Genomic DNA, 24380 nt, shown 5'->3' on the forward strand with positions numbered 1-24380 from the left:
CTGGAGTGACTGGATGTGTTACATAATAGCCAGAACACTACTTCCTGCTTTGCATCTCCCTTCGGACTAACCTCCGAAGATTCGCCAGCGACGGCTCCGCTCACATCGCAACAGCGTAGATTCGCAACGCGTAGATTTGCCAAGACAACGCTAATTCACAAAAATCCGAAGTTGCGTCCACATCTCGATCGGGGAAGCCCGTCGGGAGGCCCCATACACGGGCCAATAAGCTGCCGACTCGGTCTGTCGGCAGCTTTTATCGGCCCGCGTATGGCCACCTTTAGTTTCCTTTAACAAATACCTGTGTGCAGGCGTAAGAGCGACATTTACATTTATTAAAAGATATTGATTTGTACCTACAATAGACACGGCCTGTAACTCTGTTTTTCTCTAGATGGACAGCGAGGTTACGTGACCCAAGGAAGACACACAGAGAAGAATATCAGAGAAAGTGAATAAAAATTAAGGTTGTTGTTTTTGACATGTTATTGTAATGTGTGTTGTGTTTGTTGGAGGCCATATTTTCGCACAATGTCCTGGTATGGGGTGCACAGCAATTATACCTAAATAGGGAGGCTATAGACCAAAGCCTTGTATTTCTACAATAAGTAATTATATTTAAAGGTATATGAAGAGCTTTTTAAAGGACAAGGAAAGTCTAAAATAGAATAAGGCTACAAATGCTGTATTTTGTATACTAAACATAAGCATGAACTTACTGCATCACAAAGCCTAATCAAACAAATGATTTATGCTTTCAAAGTTGGCTACAGGGGGTCACCATCTTGTAACTTTGTTATACATCTTTGCAAGACTTAGACTAAGTGCACATGCTCAGTGTGGTCTGGGCTGCTTAGGGATCGTCATAAACAAAGCTGCTCGAGTTCTGCATGGCTGGTAAGTAAGGCGGGAGCTCCCCCTGCTGTTCATAAGTATGATTGTTTCCCTACTCAGCAGTTAGGGACTGTCTGACAATTCCTATCCAAAGCAGTAAATGAAGGGAGAATTTCACTGCATACAGTCAGGTTTCTTATAAAAACGGTACACATTTTTTAATTAAAGTATATTGGAGATAGGTTTCTTTTTCATTGAAGAAAGTAAAAATTGGATTTTATTTTTTTGGCTTTACATGCCCTTTAATGTTTGGAGGTGGGTTACTGTCCCTTTACAGCTGTACCTCATACACTTTGGTGTACAGTCACACACACACACACACAGCAACACTACAGCTTCCCAAACAGGATACGTAGGGTTCATAAGAAAATCACATCCCCAGCTTACTGAACTATAAACCCAGGCTGTGTGATGATTGAGCAGCTTGTATTTCTGGTTAGGGCAGAGTCCTGATTCCCCTTGCTCAGAGTATATCCTCAGCAAGAATACAAAGTACATATTATGAATTCAACCTGCAGCCCTCCTGGCGTTCTTGTACTACAACTCTCATTGTCCTACTAACAGTCCAAGGCCTTAAAGGAAAACTATACCCCAAAATGAAAACTTAATATGATATAACAGATATCTGTTACTTAAGTGGCATATTAAAGAATCTTACCAAATTGGTCTATATATTTAAGTAAATATTGTCCTTTTACATCTCTTGCCTTGAGCCACCATTTTGTGATGGTCTGTGTGCTGCCTCAGAGATCACCTGACCAGAAATACTATAACTCTATAAGGGGCAGATTTATCAAGAATCGAATTGCACTAACATATACTCGAAATTCGAATTTAAAAATTCGAATTTCGAGTATATGTTAGTGTAATTCGACTAGGGAATTTTGAAATTTATCATGTACTGTCCTTTTAAGAATTCAACTATTCGCCATCTAAAACCTGGCGAATTGGTGTTTTAGCCTATGGGTGACCTCCTACAATCAATTTGGAGTCGTTTTGTGGAGAAATTCTTTAAAAAAAAATTTTTTTTGTGAAAAAAATTCCAATCGAATTCTATCGAAAAAACATTTTTTTGGTGAAAAAATTAGAATTTTCAGCTCAATCCTATTCACCCATTTTTAAAAATAAATTTCGATTGGTCATTTCCCCCCCCCCCGGATTTAGAGTTTATAGAAGCTGATGGGAGTTTTTTTATAAACTCCCATAAACTTGAAATTCGACCCTTGATAAATCTGCCCTTAACTGTAGCAGGAAGAAGTCTGGAAGCAAAAGACACAACTCTGTCTGTTAATTGGCTCATGTGACCTAACGTATAGTTTGTTTGGTTTGTTTGTGTGCACCGTGAATCATACGATCCCATGGGGTGGCCCTTATTTTTTAAAATGGCAATTTTCTATTTACGATTACTCAATGGCACATACTACTAAAAAAGTATATTATTATGAACATGGTTTATTTACATGAAGCAGGGTTTTACATATGAGCTGTTTTATGCAATATCTTTTTATAGAGACCTACATTGTTTGAGGGGTGTAGTTTTCCTTTAAGGGACGACTGGTTAGTCATTAATAGAACATCTGCAGATTTGCTCATGCTGTAAAAAAAATATATAGGTGTATCTCTCGCTCATTGCTTAATACAATTACTGGCATCAAGGGATTTCTACTTCTGTCTTTGGACAACTTTGTGACTGTGCCTCATCTGTAATCCACCACGTAATGCTAGGCCAGCCTCTCCTCCGATTCCCATCGGGTGTCCAGTGAAGGGCAATGTTGGTGGTTAAGTCTGAAGTACACCTCAGTACATGTCCAATCCACCTCCATTGTCTCTGCGTTATGATGGTGGCCATGTCCTTTAGATGGCACTGAGTAAGAAGGACATAGATTGAAATCTTCTGTGGTCAGTCCTTCTCAGACCTGTGGAATGGAAGGCTGACAGCTTGGCTAAGTCATCTATCAGCACCCTGGGCCATAAAGCAGTTTTGGCCAGACACAGTTCTGGTACAGGTGTAGTTTTGGGTTACTTCCAGGGGCGATCCTGGCTCCTCCGCCGCCTGAGGCAGCTTGGTGTTGCTGCAGCCCCCCCCCCGGTGCGCTCACCTTTTTGTTCCGGGGGTCCACGGGGTTATTCAACTCGCCTCATTGGTGGAGCGCCCCTGGTTACTTCTGTATTGCTTGGACATCTCATGATTCTGCCTCTGATGTCACCTTCAGTGCCATCATCTTTTCATTGAATGTTGCCAAGGTAAGTGCAAGCTGTGACTGACAGTTCTTTACCTTCAACTTCAAAGGAGAAACATATATATATATATATATATATATATATATATATATATATATATAGGTATATACTGCCCCTTTAAATGGCTCCACACATTTCCAAATGTTTTGGCCAATGGCACAAGGGAGGTTTTGTTTACTGTCCAGCAGAAAACAGTGGAATTCAGTAGCAAATGCTCCTGTCAGTGGTGTAACTAGCATACGGCAGGCAACTTCTAGGGAAAAGGAGCAACCCCTCCCCCACCCAAAGGCTGTATTTACTGTCATTTAAAATCAAACTTCCAACTCCTGCATGAAGAGAGACAGTTCCTGAGAGGGGGATTATAAAGAGTAACTGTATTATTTCAGAATGTTCAAATGATTATACAGGTATGGGAACCGATATCTGGAAACCCAATATACAGAAAGCTACAAATTACAGGAAGGCCATATCTTATAGGGGCAGATTTACTAAAGAACAGGGTGGCTAACACTAGCGATAACTCACTAGCATTGCCTCCTGCAGGGACATTGCCAATTCACTAACAGGCACCATTTCGCTAGCGAACGGGACCGTTCGCACTCTATCGCCAGGCGACTTTTCGCTCTGGCGAACGATCATTACTCCGCAAATTCACAAAAGTGCGGATTTTACTGAACGTTATCTCTTTCGCCAGAGTTGACTTCACCACCTGACCAGGCCAAGAGCTAAAAAGCAGCTAGATCTTCCTAAATCTTCTGTCACTTACATCATATCCTGTGAGCTGAAAATGCATTAAAGTTCAAAAAATGCTGGCGACTTTTCCTTTTTTGAAGCGGAATTTCCTGTAAAAGTCCTGATTTTTTGGGTAACCGGTTTTCTCCAGACATTTCATAACATATGGAACATTCACTATACAGTGGGCTCATGTGTAGGGCATTATATTAACTCTCTTGTCTTTATTAAGGTTCCCTGGACATTTGTAATAAAAAGTGGTAACTTCAAGCATTTGCACCAACATTTATAATAAAGACGTCCGTACAACTTTAAATTCCCCGCCAAATGCAAATTGAACTAAGCGCAAAATCACTAGCGAATTTTCAGTAGGCACAAAGGAACGATAGCGCATCTTCGCTATGAAATGCTCGCACCGCCGAAGTAACGCTAGTGAAAAGTCGCCAGTGTCTGACACCCGGGACGAAACGTAGCATTTTAGTGAATTAGCGTATTCGTAGCGCATTCGCGCCTGGCGAAGTGGTGCGAGGGGTGCAAAGCTGACACTGTTGAAATTTTGCCCATTAGTGAATTTGCCCCCATAGACTTTATTTCTCATTATTTCCTTTTTCTCTGTACTAATAAAACAGTAGCTTGTACTTGATCCCCACTAAGGTGTAATCAATCCATTTTGGAGGCAAAACAATCCTATTGGGTTTGCTTAATGTTTAAATCATTTTTTGACTGATGGCAATCCAAATTACGAAAAGACCCCTTATCCAGAAAACCCCAGGTCCTGAGTATTCTGGAAAACTGGTTCCATAGCTGGATATACAAATGTGCACCTGGGGGGAGGGCAGGAAAGGTGCAACCTATGGGCCTTGGATTTTAAGCCACTCCCTCCCTAACCTATGTGGTGGCCCCAAAAACTTTTCTACAGGGGCCCATGCTAAACAGTACACCCCTGGCTCCTGTCTCACCTGTCACCACTCATAAAGGGTCAGTAAGCAAATGCAATGTGACAGCTTGGCTACAAGTCTCCATGTTTTTTACCCACAATGCAGCATTTCCCCTATAATTCTAGCACAACTGAGGCTGCTTGTTGGGGATATACTTGAGGGGGATTGCTCCAAAAACCCGTAGCGGCAAATTTTCTAAAGGGCGAAGTGACTAACACGGGCGAAAATTTGCCAGCGTGACGTCATTTCGTTAGTTCACCACCTCAGACCAGGCGAAGTGGAATAGAGTAGATAGGGATTGCTTCAAAAAAATTTGAAATTTTTTCTAAGTCCCAAAAAACGCTGGCGTCTTTTCCTTTTTCAGGGTAATAGGCTGAAAAAAGAGCTTAATTTTTTTGGGGGGGTAACCGGCTTCCCCCCTACATTTGCTAACATACGGCACATAAACTATACACTGGGCTCATGTGTAGGGCAATATAACAACTTTATTTTATATTATTAAGGTTCCCAGGCTTGTGTAGTGTAATGTATTTGCTGCAACATATACATCCATTGTACTTTAACTTCCCGCCGTATGCAAATTAACCAACGCTAGCGCATCTTCGCTTTGCGCAGTAACACTAGCGTAACTTCATCAGCATTCTGCGCCCTGGACGCAACTTCGGATTTTAGTGAATTAGCGTTGATCCACGCCTGACAAAATTGTTGCGCTGTGAGTGAAGCTAAAAAGCCGGTAAAAATGATGCTTGATCCCAATGTTATTAATAGGGAAAAAAGATAAATATATAGGAAGGCCGGTATTTTTTTGCAGAAAACCCTAATTGTGGGGCTGCAATAAAAGCAAGGAATGCATTTGTGCTGCAAGAGGTGTGTCGCTAGTGTATGTGTGTGTGTGTACGTGTGTGTGTTTGTGTGTTTACGTGTGTGTGTGTGTGTGTACGTGTGCCTCGGCACATCCACAGCTCTCTCTCTCTCTTTAACCCTTGTGGAAAAATTAAGAAAAGGACAACCCAAAAAGGGGTGTGTTGCACTTGTGTACGAGTTATGAATTAAGGTGCACATGGATACAACACAGCCCTGCAGCACTGTGTCTTTTCTGTATAGTTTTCAACGTAACCATAAGTTCATCTCTACATACTCACTGACCTACATCCCACAGCTTCTATGGTGCGCCCAGTCTGTAGACAGTGCCTACACCAGAAAAGAGCTCAGAACTGCAGTGCCAATACTCACTGTAAGCTGTATACTTGTGCATGCGCACACACATTTTGAGGCATTCGCACACAATAAGTTGTGGTGCGCACTAAGAATTTTGTTGCATCGTTTTTGACCTGCGCACACTTTGAAAGTGCACACACAGGTTTAGAAAGTGTGCCCACAAGAATTATTTTTGCACACACAGCCAATAAAAAATGAAGGAGACATTGGCCAGTGCTATTATAGCAGTGCCCCCCATTGACATGGTTTGTTAATCAAGCATCATACCTCCCCACTGTTCCGTTTTTAGAGGGACAATCCCGCTTTTGACAGCTCAACCCGCAGTCCCTCATTTGTACAGGAAAGTCCTGTTTTTCTCTGCACTGGACAGCAAGAAAAAGAATCAAAGTTTCTAACTTAATTGGCTTTTGGCAGAGAGCCCAGAACAGCCACAACAGAAGATAAAATACATTTGTAACAATTCAAATGTATCTAGATAAGCAAATAAGTAATTGTAACAATATAAGATAACAGGTCCCTTGGGAGAAGTTAGACTCACAGCTTAAAGGGCAATTCACCTTCATTAGCAAAACTGTAATAACTGGAAAAAACACAGAAATATGTTCAAACTTTCATAACCTGCTAAATTTTGTAAAATGAACATGGTAATTGGGGTGTGGCCACATGGGTGTGGTCGAAAAAAAAATTCGGCAACTTTTTTGTCCCCATTTTTATTTCCAAAATGTTGGGTGGTATGAAGCATGCAGGATAATAATACCCTTAGGGTTAGGGCTGTCACCTTTACCCCGAACGAACTGCTGGGGGAGGTGACGCAATGTAGTGGGGCGGGACTGACACTGGGGGTGGAGCTATGATGTAGCGATCAGCGATTGGGCGATCACCGCATCAATCTCAGGAAAGCCTGGCCGGTTTTGCTACTTTCGAAAACTGGTCTGCCAGTTTTGACCCGACCAGCGCTTCAAAAAAACGGGCTGTCCTAGTGGCAGACTTTGCTGATCCTGGCCTGAGGAGAAACACTGGCTGAGAATTGTTCAGTGTCAAAATAAAAACTGGGTAAATAGACAGGCTGTGCAAAATAAAAAATGTTTCTAATATAGTTAGTTACCCAAAAATGTAATGTATAAAGGTTGGAGTGCCTGGATGTGTAACATAATAGCCAGAACACTACTTCCTGCTTTTCAGCTCTCTTGGTTTACACTGATTGGTTACCAGGCAGTAACCAATCAGTGACTTGAGGGGGGGGGGCACATGGGTCATAACTGTTGCTTTTGAATCTGAGCTGAATGCTGAGGATCAATTACAAACTCACTGAACAGAAATGTCCCATGTGGCCCCCCTTCAAGTCTCTGACTAACTCAGAGTTAGAGAGCTGAAAAGCAGGAAGTAGTGTTCTGGCTATTATGTTACACATCCAGTCACTCCAGCCTTTATACATTACATTTTTGCCTAACTAACTATATTAGAAACATTTTTTATTTTGCACAGCCTATATATTTACCAAGTTTTGATTTTCACTGAACTGTTCCTTTAAGGTGGGCATAACAATTACGATCTTTCCTGGAAGATGTTTCCAGGAAAGATTGTTCATTTCAATACAGAGCTGAATCATCAGACATACAGATAAAACATTAGAATTCTACCTGTATCTGATGATTCAGCACTAACAATGAGTAATGTGATCAAAATTCTGCCGATTCAGCCTTCTGCCAATATAAGTCGGCTCATCTCCCACCATCAGTAGCGTCACTAGAGGGGGGCGGGCCCTGCTGCGTGACGCGCAGCCGGGCCCCACCCCCTCCATTCGGCCGCATTTGACAGTGGCGGGTGAGCTGCCGGGGGGCCCTGGCCCGCTCGCACCCCCTGCTCCCCCAGTAGTTCTGCCACTGCCCACCATACACGCACCGAATATCATATGAAAATTCATTTTGTATGATATTATTGGTGTGTGTATGGCCACCTTTAATCCTCCTCCCTGACCTCATCTCCGTGCTTTCTAGTTGCAGTAAATCACAGCAGGGCAAGGAACTCACATTGGGAAAATCCAACATATTTATGGCATCACTGAAACTGCTCAGAATATGCAAGTTTGCTGATGAATTCTTATTTTTACTTTTTCCTGCACAGATCATCAGATTTGATTTATTGTTGTAGATCTGCCTTAAGGTGGCCATACATGCACAGTTATTGTCGTACCAGGTAGTATTCTATTGTTTCTACCTGTATATCTGACATTTCAGCTCTTAGTGGCAGATTTAAAAAGGGTCGAAGTGACAATTGAAAGTAAAAAAATGTAAATTTTTAGCTAATTTTTGTGTTCTTCGACTAGGGAATAGTTGAAAATTGAAAATTCGAATATCAAATTTATCATGTACTGTCTCTTTAAAACTTTGACCATTCACCATCTAAAACCTGCCGAATTGCTGTTTTAGCCTATGTGGGACCTCCTAGAACCTATTTGGAGTCAATTGGTGGACTTTTGAACATACTTTGAATCGAATTAAATCGAATGCGATGTTACTTCGATTTGAACGATCGAAGTAACATCTATTCAACCGCAGAAAAAAATGTGATTTTTTAATAAATTTGGTCTTTTTTTCTTCGAATTTTGAAGTTATGGGAGTTCAAAAAACTCCCACTACTTCGAAATTCGACCCTTGATAAATCTGCCCCTAAATGTCTGTATTGAATATGTTATGTAAGGAATCCCAAACCCAGAACAAAACCCAAGATCCCGGTCTTGGCTCACACTTCTGCCTATTGCTTGGGGCAGAGCCCTCCATTACCAGAATGCTGTCAGGTCTTATAGTGAGAAAACCAAGGAGAGAGTTCTGGGCAGACAATGGAACCAAACGTGTGCAGAAAGAACCGGAAACAAGTAAAGTGGTCGAGGGACAGGCTGGGTACCAATCAGATAGAGCAGAACTAAATCAGGAGTCAGGGACATAGTCAGGGTCACAGGCTGGGGTCAAAACCAACAGTAGCGCAGTACAGAAACAGGATCCGAAAGAATGGCCAATAAAAAGGCAGATGTTGGTGCTGGCAGTAAAACAGGAATGATTAGAAGATTGGCAAGGGTCGGAGATTCAACAGTTTAGAGTCTGCACCTGAATTACTGAGCTGTCAGACTCAAACATCATTCAGCTTTATACTTAGTAAAAACAGTAAAAAATAAATAATGGAAAGTAATTGAAAAAAAGTTTCTGGGGAACAATCTGAAAACAACTGAACTAAAAAAAGTGTTTGGAAGGTGAACAGCTCCTTTAATGATCTTTCTGGTGACCATTAGTCGCTATTGTAACAGGTATGGTCACCTTAATAGTAGTTGGTGTAATTATCTATTACCCCTTTAATTACTTATGAAACGTAAAGTTGGAGATGGCTGTTGTTATTTGGTTCTATATAGTTTGGTGGATACACCTTAAGGCCCCCATACACGGGCCGATAAAAGCTGCAGACAGACCGAGTCGACAACTTATTGGCCAGTGTGTGGGGCCATCCGACGGGCTTCCCTGGACAATATCTGGCCGAAAGTTGGCCACACACATCTCGATCGGGCAGGTTAAAAAATATATTTTATTTGTACAAAGTTAAAAAAGCCCATGAGTAAGCACCCTGGGTGGGTGTGAAACGCTTAGGGCAGATGCAAATATACATTTTTAACTTTGTACAAATAAAAGATATTTTTTTCAACTAATATTCATTGGTCCTGTGGATCCGTTTGCGTGCTGGTCAGCCCTGTTTCTTCTTCAAATCCTGAACATGGAAGGACCCTGCTTGAGGTTTGACCCACCACCTGAGTGAACAGCACCTTCGTAGGCCTGAGCCTGCCCAACCAGGTTTCAGATAAACCCTCTCATCACCATTAGCAGCTGCTGGACTTTGCAAGATTTATTATGAAAATTATAATTCCATCCGGAATTGCAACGTGATTCATAATCTCATAAGGATGAACCTGGTGTATCCCTGTTTATAACAAAGACTCGATATCCATTTCAGAGCATGTAGTTATTCTCTGCTGGGACGTGACTACAGGGAAGGTTTCACACCTGGAATCTGTGAAGAGCACACCTAGATAATTGGTATTTTAGATTAGACAAGCAGACTGCAAGTCACAGTGATCTTGTCTCGGGAAGCTGTAGAATAAAGAGATTATATGGCAGCAGCAGCTAATGACCTTGAGTGGGGAAACGTAAACCTACTCTGAATGGTAAACACAGTGGCCATTGGATTCAGGGATGAGATTATGGCAGTTAAGTAAAGTTTTGCTCTGAGCCCTAAATCTCAGAATTTATTGCACCAGCCTAAAGTTTCAGCTTGTCAATAGCAGCAATGATCCAGGACTTCAAACTTGTCACAGGGGGTCACCATCTTGGAAAGTGTCTGTGACACTCACATGCTCAGTGGGCTCTGATTGGCTGTTGAGAAGCTAAGCTTAGGGCTCGTCACTAATTATCCAGCAGAAAATGAGCTTCCCCTGTAATATAAGCTGATGCTACAGGTTTGCTGATTATTAAATTCTGATGCTAATTGCACTGGTTTCTGTGCTGCCATGTAGTAATTATCTGTATTAATGACTAATCAGCCTTATATTGTGACATTTCTATTCTATGTGTACTGTATATTGTGAGTGGGTCCCTAAGCTCAGTAAGTGACAGCAGCACAGAGCATGTGCAGTGAATCAGCAGAAAAGAAGATGGGGAGCTACTGGGGCATCTTTGGAGACACAGATCTTTACTGCTAAACTGCTGTGGTTGCCTTGGGCTGGTACAGAAACACAAAACATCATGTACAACATTTCTAGCTATTTCTTTAGTTAGGCTTTAGTTCTCCTTTAACTTTGGTGCCATGAATCAAGAAATGTAAACAATGCCAGGAAGGTAGTGCCATATCCACCAAAATGCTGATTCTGCCATATCTGTAAGTGGCACAACCCTATTGTGATCAGTGATTCCTTCTCCATCTTGACTGCTGGCGTCTCAAAGGGCTCTGCGTTTCGCCTGCGCTCCCCTGCTTTTCGCATTCTTCCATTCGGCCGCAGGGGAGCGCAGGAGTAGACTCAGTCAATTATTTTTAAAGGGGGCTGTACTCACACAGACACATGTAAGCGCCAAACGCAGGTTGAGACACAGCATGTTGCATTTCACCTGCAATCGGCGCACACATGTGTCTGTGTGAGAACAGCCCCCTTAAAAATAATTGACTGAGTCTACTCCTGCGCTCCCCTGCGGCCGAATGGAAGAATGCGAAAAGCAGGGGAGCGCAGGCAAAAACGGCCGTGTGTAAGAGCCCTAAGGCCTATGGCAAACACATCGATATTCCAGGTACTAAAGGCTACAGCAAAACACTCATATTGGTCTTCAAAGCTGCCCATGGCAATAGAGTGCAAGTGCCACCACTCTGTGAGACTCAAGTGAGCCCTGCCAAATTCCTATATTTGATACAGGGCTTACATTTCACTACTAAATAAGAACAGTTTTTGATCAAATTGCTGCTAGCCAGGCCCAACGTCCCATGTCCCTTTCATGTAGCAGCACAGGCAACATTGCACCATGTCACTGAGGATTCCTCGTGGCTACAGGGAGTTGCAGGGAGTATGGGGAATGACACAAGCAGACGCAGCGCCTGGTAAAACAGTACAAATTAATCCCATTGTGCTTATTGTTTGGTAATGAGATTTCCACAACACTGAGCCGGCAGCTGTTATATTATTGTGAGGCTGGAAATGCTCAGAGGGTCTCAGTGCCTGCGCTACGGCACTTACAGAGGGGGCTGCAAACATCACTGTATAAGGGGCAAATCAGGGGATTTTGCCATACACTACCCATAATTCCTTGGGCCAGATAAAACCTTCTTCCATTGAGCGTGATTTAACAGTGGTAACATTGGCCGTGAATGTTGAAATGTATATTTTATTAGGTTAATACAATTTTTGTTTTATCACCTCTCCCAGGCTGTCTGTAAACAGTAACACATATTAATTAAAAAGGGCAACTTCGCCTTTAAGTAAACTTTTAGTATGTTAGTATGCTAAGCAACTTTCAATTGGTCTGCATCATTTATGTTTTTTTTAAATTTATTTATTTGCATAGGGTAATTTAGACCGTAGCAATCAGATGGCTGAAATTGCAAACTGGAGAGCTGCTGAATAAAAAAGCTAAATAACTCAAAAACCACAAATAATCAGGATTTCACTCTCTAAAAGTTAAAATTGTTCAAACTGGGTAAATAGATAAGCTGCGCAATATAAATAAATGTTTCTGATAGAGTTAGTGAGGCATAAATGTAATATATAAAGGCTGGAGTGACTGGATGTCTAACATAATAGCCAGAACACTACTTCCCAGGTCTGGACTGAGAATAGGGTTACCACCTTTTCTGGGAAAAAATACCGCCATTCCTATATATATATCTTTTTTCCCTATTAATAACATTGGAATCAGCCATCATTTTTACCGGCCAGGCCGGTCCTGTCATTAGGGTTGCCACCTTTTCCAGGAAAAAATACCGGCCTTCCTATACATTTATCTTTTTTCCCTATTAATAACATTGGGATAAACCATAATTTTTACCGGCCAGGCCTGTAAATTACCAGCCAGGTGGCAACCCTGCTTGGCATTTCAGGTACACAGAGAGGCACAAACAGCTCACTAACTACTGACTTTCTATGGCACCTTACAGCAGCCCCTGTGGCATTTGCCAGACCCTCAGATTGCCAGTGCGGGCCTGCTACTTCCTGCTTTGCAGCTCTCTAACTCTGAGTTAGTCAGAAACTTTAAGGGGGGACACATGGGACATAACTGTTCAGTGAGTTTGTAATTGATCCTCAGCATTCAGCTCAGATTCAAAAGCAACAGATATGACCCATGTGGACCCCCCTCAAGTCACTGATTCGTTACTGCCTGGTAACCAATCAGTGTAAACCAAGAGAGCTGAAAAGCAGGAAGTAGTGTTCTGGCTATTATGTTATACATCCAGTCACTCCAGCCTTTATACATTACATTTTTGGCTAACTAACTATATTAGAATTTTTTTTATGTTGCACAGTCTATCTATTTACCCAGTTTTTATTTTTATACTGAATTGTTCCTTTAACATAAAGGTGAACAACCATACGCATGCGCAGTAAAGAGGCGCCTCGCGTGCGGCTACACGTCCTGAAACGGAATGTTCCTCACACTGGCGTCACCGCCCCTCGATACGGGGATTGGCCAAAAGCCTGCCTGTCACAATATCGAACTTGCCAACCTTCTCCCATTGGTGGACGGGTGGAGATAGCCGCACCCCTCTGTAATAATACGCGATTCTTGGTTACTCAGCCAGTGCGTCCACATTGCTCAAGGGAACCTGAAATAAACGCTCACCGCGATGTTGTTCGTAGCTCTGAAACAGGCGGCGCTTGGGCAGTGCAGGAGATACAGCGCTATGGCTGCCAGCAGTGGTCTCGTCTTCAGGCAGGTGGGTGTTACCACTGTGAGGGGGAATTCGTGACGGCGCGGCGGAACATACCAAATACCAACAGAGGGGTGGGCGAGGGGTCTGTATAGGTGGTACAGCTGTAGGGGGTTTAGTCATTGGTGGCACCCTGCTACCTACTATTTAAGATGTGTGTCACGCTGCTTGGTTCAGTTGTACAGTAGCACTCCATTGTTTTCTGTGTGACTGAATTAAATGCAGCATCAGCGAGTGGCCAGACCAGTCTGTGAGAAATAACATGGCTAGGGGGGACTGTATGACTAGCAGCAAAGCTTCTTCCAGGTCTAGTAACCCATAGCAACCATCAATGCTGCAACCAGATTTATAAAGAGTTCAGTGGCAGCTGGGATGAGACCTGTGGGCAGTTCTGACTTCCCTAGATCTCAACTGCTGACAGTTGACATTGTCACCGACACTCTCTGACCTTCAGAGAATCTTGCACTGAAAGTCTGCTATTCGTAGTCTAAAATTGCCGGTGTGTATATATCAGAAACCACTACAAATAGAAAATGAGTGCAAATTGCAAACATGCATATTTGCCAATATATTAATGAAACCTTTCCACTATGTTTTTTATTTTTTTACTGGATGGGATCTGTTATCCAGAAAGCTCCGAATTACGGGAAAGCCATCTCCCGTAGACCATTTTAACCAAATAGTTAAAAATTTTAAAAATTATTTCCTTTTTCTGTGTAATAATAAAACAAGTAACTTGTACTTGATCCCAACTAAGATATAATTAATCTGTATTGGAGGCAAAACCAGCCTATTGGGATTAATTCATGTTTCAATTATTTTTTAGTAGACTAAGGGCAGAGACACACTGGCAGCCTCGGGGAGATTAGTCGCCTGGCAACAAATCTCCTCTTCTTCGGGGCAACTAATCTCACAATGGGAAGGCACTCGGAGAGCTTCGTTTTCCGAAGTCGCCCTAAGTTTCTTCGTGAGGCAACTTCGGGCGACTTCTTAAAACAAAGCGCTCAGAGTGCCTTCCCGATGATTTTCATTCTAGCCGGCGGAAGGCAGTTCGGGGAGATTAGTTGCCGCGAAGAAGAGGAGATTTGTCCTCGGGCGACTAATCTCCCCGAATCTGAGTGTGTGTCTCTGCCCTTAAGGTATAAAGATACAAATTACAGAAACCTCCCTTATCTGGAAGACCGCAGGCCCCGAGCATTCTGGATCCCTGGTCCCATACCTGTATTTGTAAAACACGTTTGCATTTCATAGCAGTAGCTCACTGGCTGTTTCCGATACCTGAAACAATGTAGCAGCAGCCAGCTGATGAACAGACATGATGAAGAACTGACTTCTGTACATTGTTTCACAAATCCAATCAAGAAACTGACTGCTTTCAATTTCAATTGCATATAAAAATGTTTTTATTTTATTTAAAGATCGATTCTTTCATTATTTCATGAGGCTCTTGAATTTACTCAGCACTGTGCAATATGTTGGCGCTCTAAAAATACATGTTAATGATAGTAATAATAATTTGCAAACAAATAGATTTTAGGTGGAGTTTTCCATAAACACATTATTATTGTTTTTAAAGGGACACTAAACCCTGCTGCACTGCTCAACCAAACTTTTAATCGGTTGTTGCTGGACTACAAATCCCAGAATACTTTAACATATTGTCAAGGTTAAAGCATGCTGAGAGCTGTAGTCCAGAAACATCAGGGTTGTATTCTTAAAGCAATATTGCACAAAAAAAACTCCCCCCCCCAGCTCTACAAGGCAGCCTTACAATGCAAAATAATTCACAGATGAGAATGCAACCTTGGGCAAAAGCAGCTTTGCAACCTTTGCAGTTGTGGAATTGCTGCATAGAACAGGGGGCTGCAATATCCAGCGTAAGTTTGTTTGACTCATACAATGCTGGGAAGGGACTCCCTGTTAGTCCGTGGGCAGAGGAAATGGAGTTAAAGATGTGGCACTTGCTCAGAGATGTGGCAATTGCAGAAATCTATATAATCTGCTCCAGGATTTCCCTTTTTGCCCCAATCTGTACATTCATTCCCCATTGGCATCAGAGAATGTTGTTTCCCAATGATGAGTGAAAGCCGAGCCAGCCAATTACACTGCACTGCTCAACAGTTCAGTTTATTGACTTCTGACTTGGCCGAGGGATATGGTCAACATCGTGGCGGTCACGTGATTGCTCATCTATTTACAGTGCTTCACAAGGCTAAGGTGTGTTACTTCCATAAAAACTTCCCGGTGGCACAATACAAGTCCCTTAAAGGAACAGTTCAGTGTAAAAATAAAAACTGGGTAAATAGGCTGTGCAAAATAAAAAATGCTTCTAATATAGTTAGTTAGCCAAAAATGTAATGTATAAAGGCTGGAGTGACTGGATGTCTAACATAACAGAACACTACTTCCTTTGCAGCTCATTAACTCTGAGTTAGTCAGCGACTTGAAGGGGGACCACTAGTGACATTACTATTCAGTGAGTTTGTAATTGATCCTCAGCATTCAGCTCAGATTCAAAAGCAACAGATATGACCCATGTGGCCCCCCTCAAGTCTGTGATTGGTTACTGCCTGGTAACCAATCAGAGGAAACCAAGAGAGCTGCAAAGCAGGAAGTAGTGTTCTGGCTATTATGTTACACATCCAGTCACTCCAACCTTTATACATTACATTTTTGGTTGTTTGTGTGCACTGTGAATCATATGATTCCAGGGGGGTAGGCCCTTATTTTTTAAAATGGCATTTTCTATTTATAATTACCCAATGGCACGTACTACTAAAAAAAGTATATTATTATGAAAATGGTTTATTTACATGAAGCAGGATTTTACATATGAGCTGTTTTATGTAATATATTTTTATAGAGGCCTACATTGTTTGAAGGGTATAGTTTTCCTTTAAATAGATCTGAGCTGTCAGATTTAACCTCTCGAGCGATGGAAGGCCGAGCGCTACATACTAGGAGCGAGGATATCTTTTATTATCAGAAATCACTTGGGGATGTATCATTGTAGGCTTAAGTCCAGTAACCCATAACGAGAAATTTATTGTTTGCCTTCACTAGTCTATCGGCACAGATGTTGGGAGGAAAATATTATGGAAAAAAAACCCATAGCTTCCTTTTTTGGATTGTTATTGAACCGGGGGAACCCTTGTCTGTGTTACTTCATCACCCCCTGACTAATACTACTGGATAATGTATGTTTATTGGCCAGACCTGGAGTAATGGTTTGTATTGTGAATCCCAATCACTTGAACCCAAATAATAATCCGTGCCAGTGTCCGATTGCTTTCATTGATTTTCCTTTACTCCTATTCTCCAGCATATTTCAGTGTACACCTTACTCTCTTCCTGCAGTTGTTTGAACCAGTGAGTTGTACGTACACTTACCTACTGGCTGATAAAAACACCAAGGAGGCCATTCTTATTGACCCGGTGCTGGATAAAGCAGAGCGAGATGCAAAACTCATCAAGGACCTTGGGCTCAATATGATCTATGCAGGTGAGGCTACTGCATGGCAGCGTTTGGTTTGTTCACCTTTGAGGTAACTTTTAGTATGAGAGTGATATTCTGAGACAGCTTGTAATTGGTTTTGATTTTTTATTATTTATGCTTTATGAGTTATTCAGCAGTTTGCAATTTTAGCAATCTGGTTGCTAGGGTCCAAATAACCCTAGCAACCATGCTCTGATTTGAATAAGACACTGGAATATGAATAGGAGAAGACCTGAATAGGAAGATGAGTAATAAAAAGCAGCAATAACTACATGTGTAGCCTTACAGAGCATTTTTGGATGGGGTCAGTGACCCCCATTTAGGGCAGGACTCCACGGACGATTCCGACGTGCTGCGCAAAAATGCAGACGTCATGTCGGATGCGACGAAATAAGGTAAGTAATGCTATTGTTGGATCGTGTTGCATTATTGATGCGACACGACTGTCTGATGCAGGTGCAGCGTCTGCATCCAACAATCTGCGACACGATCCGACAATAGCATTACTTACCTTATTTCCGACGTGAGGCCTGCGTTTTTGCGCACCGCATCGGATTGCGCCGTGATCGTCTGTGGAGTCCTGCCCCTAAAACAGATAGTCAGAAGAAGAACGCAAACAATTTAAAAACTACAGAAAGTTAAATAATGAAGACCAATTGAAAAGTTGGTTAGAAATGAATTAGCCATTCTAAAACATACTAAAAGTTAACATAAAGGTGAATCACCCTTTTGAGCTGGCATTCTGGGCGTGGGAGAAAGCCTAGTACAGGGTTTTGCGGGTGCAGCCGGGCTGTGATTGGGAACTTTTGCTTCCATGAGGGGAGGGAGCAGTCACTGATGTGCAATTAAACCTGTTATACAGCAGCATAAGAGTAATAAGTCTGTATAACCAGCATAGATTTACTGGGTACAAAGGGTGAAGCCTGTCCCTTTTACACCAGAACCAGATGGGTATAAACAGTGCCGTCCTTTTCATATTCATTGTTGTGGGTGACAGTAACATGTTTTAATATGCTGTAAAGGGACAGTATATTGATCGCATAAAAGGTTTGTGCATGGATTTTATTGCTAAAAAGGCACTTCGGTGTCTAAAAGATGCATTGTTAGAGGACAAGGAAAGTTAAACTAAAGAAGTAGCTAGAAATGTTGTACATTATGTTTTGTGCTTCTGTACCAGCCCAAGGCAACCACAGCCCTTTAGCAGTAAAGATCTGTGTCTCCAAAGATGCCCCAGTAGCTCCCCATCTTCTTTTCTGCTGATTCACTGCACATGCTCTGTGCTGCTGTCACTTACTGAGCTTAGGGACCCACTCACAATATACAGTACACATAGAATAGAAATGTCACAATATAAGGCTGATTAGTAATTAATACAGATAATTACTACATGGCAGCACAGAAACCAGTGCAATTAGCATCAGAATTTAATAATCAGCAAACCTGTAGCATCAGCTTATATTACAGGGGAAGCTCATTTTCTGCTGGATAATTAGTGACGAGCCCTAAGCTTAGCTTCTCAACAGCCAATCAGAGCCCACTGAGCATGTGAGTGTCACAGACACTTTCCAAGATGGTGACCCCCTGTGACAAGTTTGAAGTCCTGGATCATTGCTGCTATTGACAAGCTGAAACTTTAGCCTCGTGCAATAAGTTCAGTATATAAAATATGGCCTATTCATTTTTAGGGTTTAGTTCTATTTTCAGATATTGCATTTGAGGGCATTGTATCCTTAGATTGTAAGAATTGCTAATTCTAAGCAACATTTCAATTGGCCTTCTTTTTTATATATTTTTTTATTTATTTGCCGCCTTGTGACTCTGTCCAGTTTTCAAATGGGGGTCACTGACCCCCATCTAGAAAACAAATGCTCTGTAAGGCTACACATTTATTGTTATTGCTACTTTTTATTACCCCTCTTTCTATTTAGGTCCTCGCCCATTCATATTTGAGGCACAAGCAACTTTTCAATTGGCCTTCTTTTTCTTATATATAGTTTTTGAATTATTTGCCTTCTTCTTCTGACTCTTTACAGCTTTCAAATGGGGGTCACTGACCCCCATCTAATAAACAAATGCTCTGTAAGGCTATACCGTTATTGTTATCCCTACTTTCTATTACTCATTTTTCTGTTCAGGCCTCTCCTATTCATATTTGAGTTTCTTATTTAAATCAGTGCATGGCTGTTAGGGTAGTTTGGACTCTAGCAACCAGATTGCGGAAATTGCAAAACTGGAGAGCTATTGAATAAAAAGCTAAATACCTCAAAAACCACAAATAATAAAAAAATAAAAACCAATTACAAATTGTCTCAGAATATTACTCTCTACATCATACTAAAAGTCAATTTAAAGGTGAACAACCCCTTTAAAACCAACAATGTAAGTAGTATGACGGCCCACAGTCCCACATAAATATTCTCTATACAGTATGTATCAAATACAGATATAAATAAGACTATTGTGCTGTATAACCACAACTCCCTGCACCCCAGAGCACCTTCTCTGGGCAATTTGAGTTATAGTTAATGAACATCTGTAGAGCTCTGTGTTGGCAACCTCTAGAACCACACTCCATGCAGCAGTGAATAATAGTGCTGGCAAAATGTAGTCTCTTTTGGGCAAGAGAGTTCCTGCAGAGCGTCTCTAATAAAGCTATTAGACTTTGCTCTCCTGCTATTGGCAGGAATAAACAGACATTCATTATTTCCTGGTTCAGGGCAAAGCAGGGTAATTACCATTAACTGTGCTGGCAGTGCCTTGGGAGTCTGGACATAACCCCTAGCAGCCTGTCCAATCTCATTATTATTTATTTATTTATTTATTTTTTTGCCACAGCCAACACCCACTGCCACGCAGACCACATCACTGGCACGGGCATTCTGAAGAAGCTTCTCCCTGGCTGCAAAAGTGTCATCTCCAAGGACAGCGGCGCCCGTGCCGATCTCTACATACAGGAAGGAGATCAAATCAAGTTTGGGAAATTTGTGAGTGTTTTTGCTAGAGATGCACTGAATCCACTTATTTGGATTGGGCTGAACCCCCAAATTCTTCGGGAAAGATTCGGCCGAATCCTAATATGCAAATTAGGGGTGGGAAGGGGAAAACATTTTTTACTTCCTTGTTTTGTGACAAAAAGTCATGCGATTTCCCTCCCCGTCCCTAATTTGCATATGCAAATTAGGATTCAGTTCGGCTGGGCAGAAGAATTCGGCGAAATCCGAATCCTGCTGAAAAAGGGTTTCTGTCATGATTTTTATGATACAGTTTTAATTTCGAAATGACACTGTTTAACTACAAATAATTCACTCTACCATATAAAATTTCATTCCTAAACCAACAAGTATATACATTTTTTTTTTTAGTAGTAATATTGGTGTGAAGGTGCATCTCAGGTCATTTTGCCTGGTCATGTGATTTCAGAAAGAGCCAGCACTTTAGGATGGAACTGTTTTCTGGCAGGCTGTTGTTTCTCCTACTCAATGTAACTGAATGTGTCTCATGGGGAACTTACCTAAAACAACACTTTCTTTTGCTAATCCAACACATGGCGACAAACTAAGTGGTTCATTATGACTACACCATATTTTTATTTTTGTGTTGTTGTTTGTTTTCTCCGTAGCGTTAGGCGCTGATCCATCATTTGTGAAATCTTTTTATATAGACCTACATTGTTGGAGGGGTATAGTTTTCCTTTAATGCTCAGCCACCACAAATGTGGATAACAAAAAAGTAACATATTGAGAGTAAAGTAACCCAAGGTGTATTGTTTTGGGACACTTGCAGTGGGTAGAGGCGCGTTCCACTCCAGGACACACAGACGGCTGCCTCACATACGTACTGAATGATAAGAGCATGGCGTTTACTGGAGATGCGCTTCTCATCAGAGGCTGCGGACGAACAGATTTCCAGCAGGGTAAGGAAAAATATCATCATCCTCTTCCTCCTCAAGGGGCAGAAAAAGTTATGGCCTCTAGAATTGAGTTCTATTCCCAAACGCTCTATATTGTTATTGGTTTCTTTTATCCTTTCTTACTTTTGGTGTTATTGTTGTTTGCAGGTTGCCCCAAAACTCTGTACCACTCTGTGCACAGCAAGATATTCTCCCTGCCCGGCAACTGCCTACTGTACCCTGGGCATGACTACACAGGTGGGTTGAGGAGGGTGTGATACTATGTTGGGCACACACTATGGTGTCCGAATTTATCTCCTCATTTTCTGCTACAAACTCTGATCAAATCAGCTCGGGTTTTTTACGCTTTTTTATTATTACATTTTTCTGAAAATTTGCTTTGCAGGAAAAATTCCGATTTTCACGATTTTTTTTTTTCAGATTTTTCCATCCGATTTTTCTTTTTAAAATTTTAAAAACTACGAAAAGTTTAGGGTATTGCATAAAATCCCATTGACTTATATACAACCTCAACAGGTCGGAGATGCCGGATTTTCAAATTCAGACTTTTCCATCCTCTGAATTTCTGAAAAATTCTATATTTTTTTTAAAAGTCGGATTTTATATAAAAAAAAAACTGTATTTCTTATAGGTGGTCTTTCACTCATCACCTCCCTTGTCTGCAGCCGTTGCCCTACCCCCAATTGATAGACCCCTGGCTATAGACCCTTACTGGGTGGGTGTGCAGAAGCAAGACTGACGGAAGTGACTGAAAGCCTGTTTGGTTGTGGGCTCTAGAGCAGCTGTGGCTTATTCTTTTATATTGAGCTGGCAGCTTTCTGGTGCCACCTGAGCAATAACCCCCTGCAATACGAGGTTAGGGGCTAGTGAGTTAGTGGCCGTGTTTGGAACTTTCTCAAACTAAATTAAATTTGCAGAATGGACAGCTTCTTTCCAGTCCGGAACAACAGTGGTTTTAATAATGTGGGTCAGAATCTTTGGCATTAACAAATACAGATTAGGGGGACTTGTAGGGGCTTAGATGAGCTGGGCTGCAGGGATTGTGCTCCATCCCTTCAGCACCGAGCAAAAAGCAGGAGAAAGCAGTGATTGGCTTCACAATATACAGGGGTTCCTCTAACTGGAAAAGCCTCCTGCATATTAAGATTGCCTAAAGGAGAACTAAAGCTTAACCAAAGAAGTAAAATATATTGTACATTATGTTTTGTGCTTCTGTACCAGCCCAAGGCAACCGCATATTCATTCCTAGGGTTTAGTTCTCTTTGAATAGTTTTTTACTTTTTTGTTATCCATTAATTGTCCAGGGCAACCCCCCCCATACAGCCACCCCCTGACCTCTCATTCCCTTTGTTACAGGTCAGACTGTGTCATCAGTAGAGGAAGAGAAGCGCCTGAACCCTCGACTCACTAAAGACGAAGCGGAGTTTGTGAAGATCATGAACAATTTAAACCTGCCCAAACCTAAACAGATAGGTGAGACGAGTACATGTTATTTGTCCTCTGCTAAACTACGCTCATCCATGGCAAAGGACAGAGACCAAGTACAAATATTATTAGATCACATGCACTGCCATCCCAGTGTCTAGGTTTCTGCTCACGTCTCATACAATGCAATTAATATGTTTGATCAGATAAATACTTAGTATACTAATAGTTACTTAGTGTACTCTGCTATGGATTTTCCAACCTTGTTACCTGCCCCCAGGCCTAAGCCTATAAAAGGCAAAGTCATATCTATTAGCGCATTCAACACAGTTAACAGGGTATGATTTCTGCTCTGTAGTGGCAGGAGCTTCCTTTTCGGCACCTGCCTGTCAATTTATTGAGATAAGAGATTCTTCCACATCATTAATGAGTTCTTCTCCTTTCTCCAGATGTTGCTGTTCCAGCCAACTTGAAATGCGGCATCCAGGATCCCTGATGACATCACTTTTATCCCGATGACCTCATTCTGATGTCTAATCAGCTGCTGGCCGTAACATTAGAAAGAAAATGGAACTTTCTATTTCTACAATATTTTTGTATGAGGGGCAGGTGACTAAATGCTCCTTTTATTTTTAACGGATGAAACAATGTTTGTCATGTTCTTTCGGGGAAATGGTTTTGCTTGCCTTTTTAAAGTTCATACAATGAGCTCATACCTGCTTGATGCCTTCCAAAAAAAATGATCTCTTTTGATAGCCCATGCCCAGGTACAGAGCCTGCATTGCTGTATATATTGTAAATTATTATTTGTTTTTCAAGTAAAATATCGATCCCACCTCATTGTCCCATTCTTTGTTTTATACGCTGGCTCTTTAAACTGGATGGTGTTGGATATATGAGCTCAGAGGCTTATGGGGTCTGTGCAGAGTTTAAAAAAAAAAAAAAAAAAAAAGGGGTACAGAACACTGACCCGTGACTTGCTTCTCTATGAGACTTCTCACAATACAACACAGAATATCACTAGTACACAGGATGTGTTTCAGGGCATCATGGGGTTTGTAGTCATTTCACAAGCCAGCTCACAAGTGGCTCTATCTTTGCCAGTGCTGACTGAATGGGAATGAAAACCTGGGAATTGTAGGCTGGAAGCACAGCGACAGAGCACGCATAATATCTGCCAGGCTCTTATATGACCCAGTATTGCCTTAAATGAGAAACCCTAAAAATGAATTTGGCTAAAAATTCCATATTTTATATACTGAACTTATTGCACCAACCTAAGGTTTGAGCTTGTCAATAGCAGCAATGATCCAGGACTTCAAACTTGTCACAGGGGGTCACCATCTTGGAAAGTGTCTGTGACACTCACATGCTCAGTGGGCTCTGATTGGCTGTTGAGAAGCTAAGCTTAGGGCTCGTCACTAATTATCCAGCAGAAAATGAGCTTCCCTGGCTGTAATATAAGCTGATGCTACAGGTTTGCTGATTATTAAATTCTGATGCTAATTGCACTGGTTTCTGTGCTGCCGTGTAGTAATTATCTTTATTAATTACTAATCAGCCTTATATTGTGACATTTCTATTCTATGTGTACTGTATATTGTGAGTGGGTCCCTAAGCTCAGTAAGTGACAGCAGCACAGAGCATGTGCAGTGAATCAGCAGAAAAGAAGATGGGGAGCTACTGGGGCATCTTTGGAGACACAGATCTTTACTGCTAAAGGGCTGTGGTTGCCTTGGGCTGGTAAAGAAGCACAAAACATAATGTACAACATCTCTACCTACTTCTTTATTTAAGCTTTAGTTCTACTTTAAAGTTTGTGAAGCTCTCAGCACTCACAAGACTTAAAATTCTGAAGTAGGTTTATAAGAAAAACAGCTTTAGGACTAAAGTTTTGGCCCCATCCGGCCGGGGCCTTTCTCACTTTCACGTACGGGGCCGAAACGTTAGTCCTAAAGCTGTTTTTCTTAAAAACCTACTTCAGAATTTTAAGTCCTTGGAATGGATAGATAGATAGATAGATATAGTCAAATACAATAGTCCTCTGCACTCAACCCATTATCAATATATTTAAGAC

General features: G+C 41.6%; 2 protein-coding genes across 3 annotated transcripts in view; both read left to right on the top strand.

Moving 5' to 3' along the window:
• tmprss5.L (transmembrane serine protease 5 L homeolog) overlaps positions 1-479 on the top strand; it is a 31756-nt gene extending 31277 nt beyond the window's left edge. For both annotated transcript variants that reach the window (XM_018226458.2, XM_041569671.1), the window contains one exon: positions 395-479. In XM_018226458.2, the coding sequence (XP_018081947.1) occupies positions 395-415 (21 nt within the window). In that variant the 3' untranslated portion in view covers positions 416-479. The remainder of the gene's footprint in view (positions 1-394) is intronic.
• A 12871-nt stretch (positions 480-13350) lies between these two features.
• ethe1.L (ethylmalonic encephalopathy 1 L homeolog) lies at positions 13351-23138 on the top strand. Its single transcript, NM_001085935.1, is given in 7 exon segments — positions 13351-13478; positions 16830-16974; positions 19804-19952; positions 20752-20881; positions 21026-21115; positions 22235-22351; positions 22753-23138. Coding segments are annotated over 7 exon segments (768 nt in total). The 5' UTR covers positions 13351-13388; the 3' UTR covers positions 22800-23138.
• The last annotated feature ends 1242 nt before the right edge of the window (positions 23139-24380 follow it).

The sequence above is a fragment of the Xenopus laevis genome, chromosome 7L, assembly GCF_017654675.1.
Source record: "Xenopus laevis strain J_2021 chromosome 7L, Xenopus_laevis_v10.1, whole genome shotgun sequence".
NCBI classification, from domain to species: Eukaryota; Metazoa; Chordata; class Amphibia; order Anura; family Pipidae; genus Xenopus; species Xenopus laevis.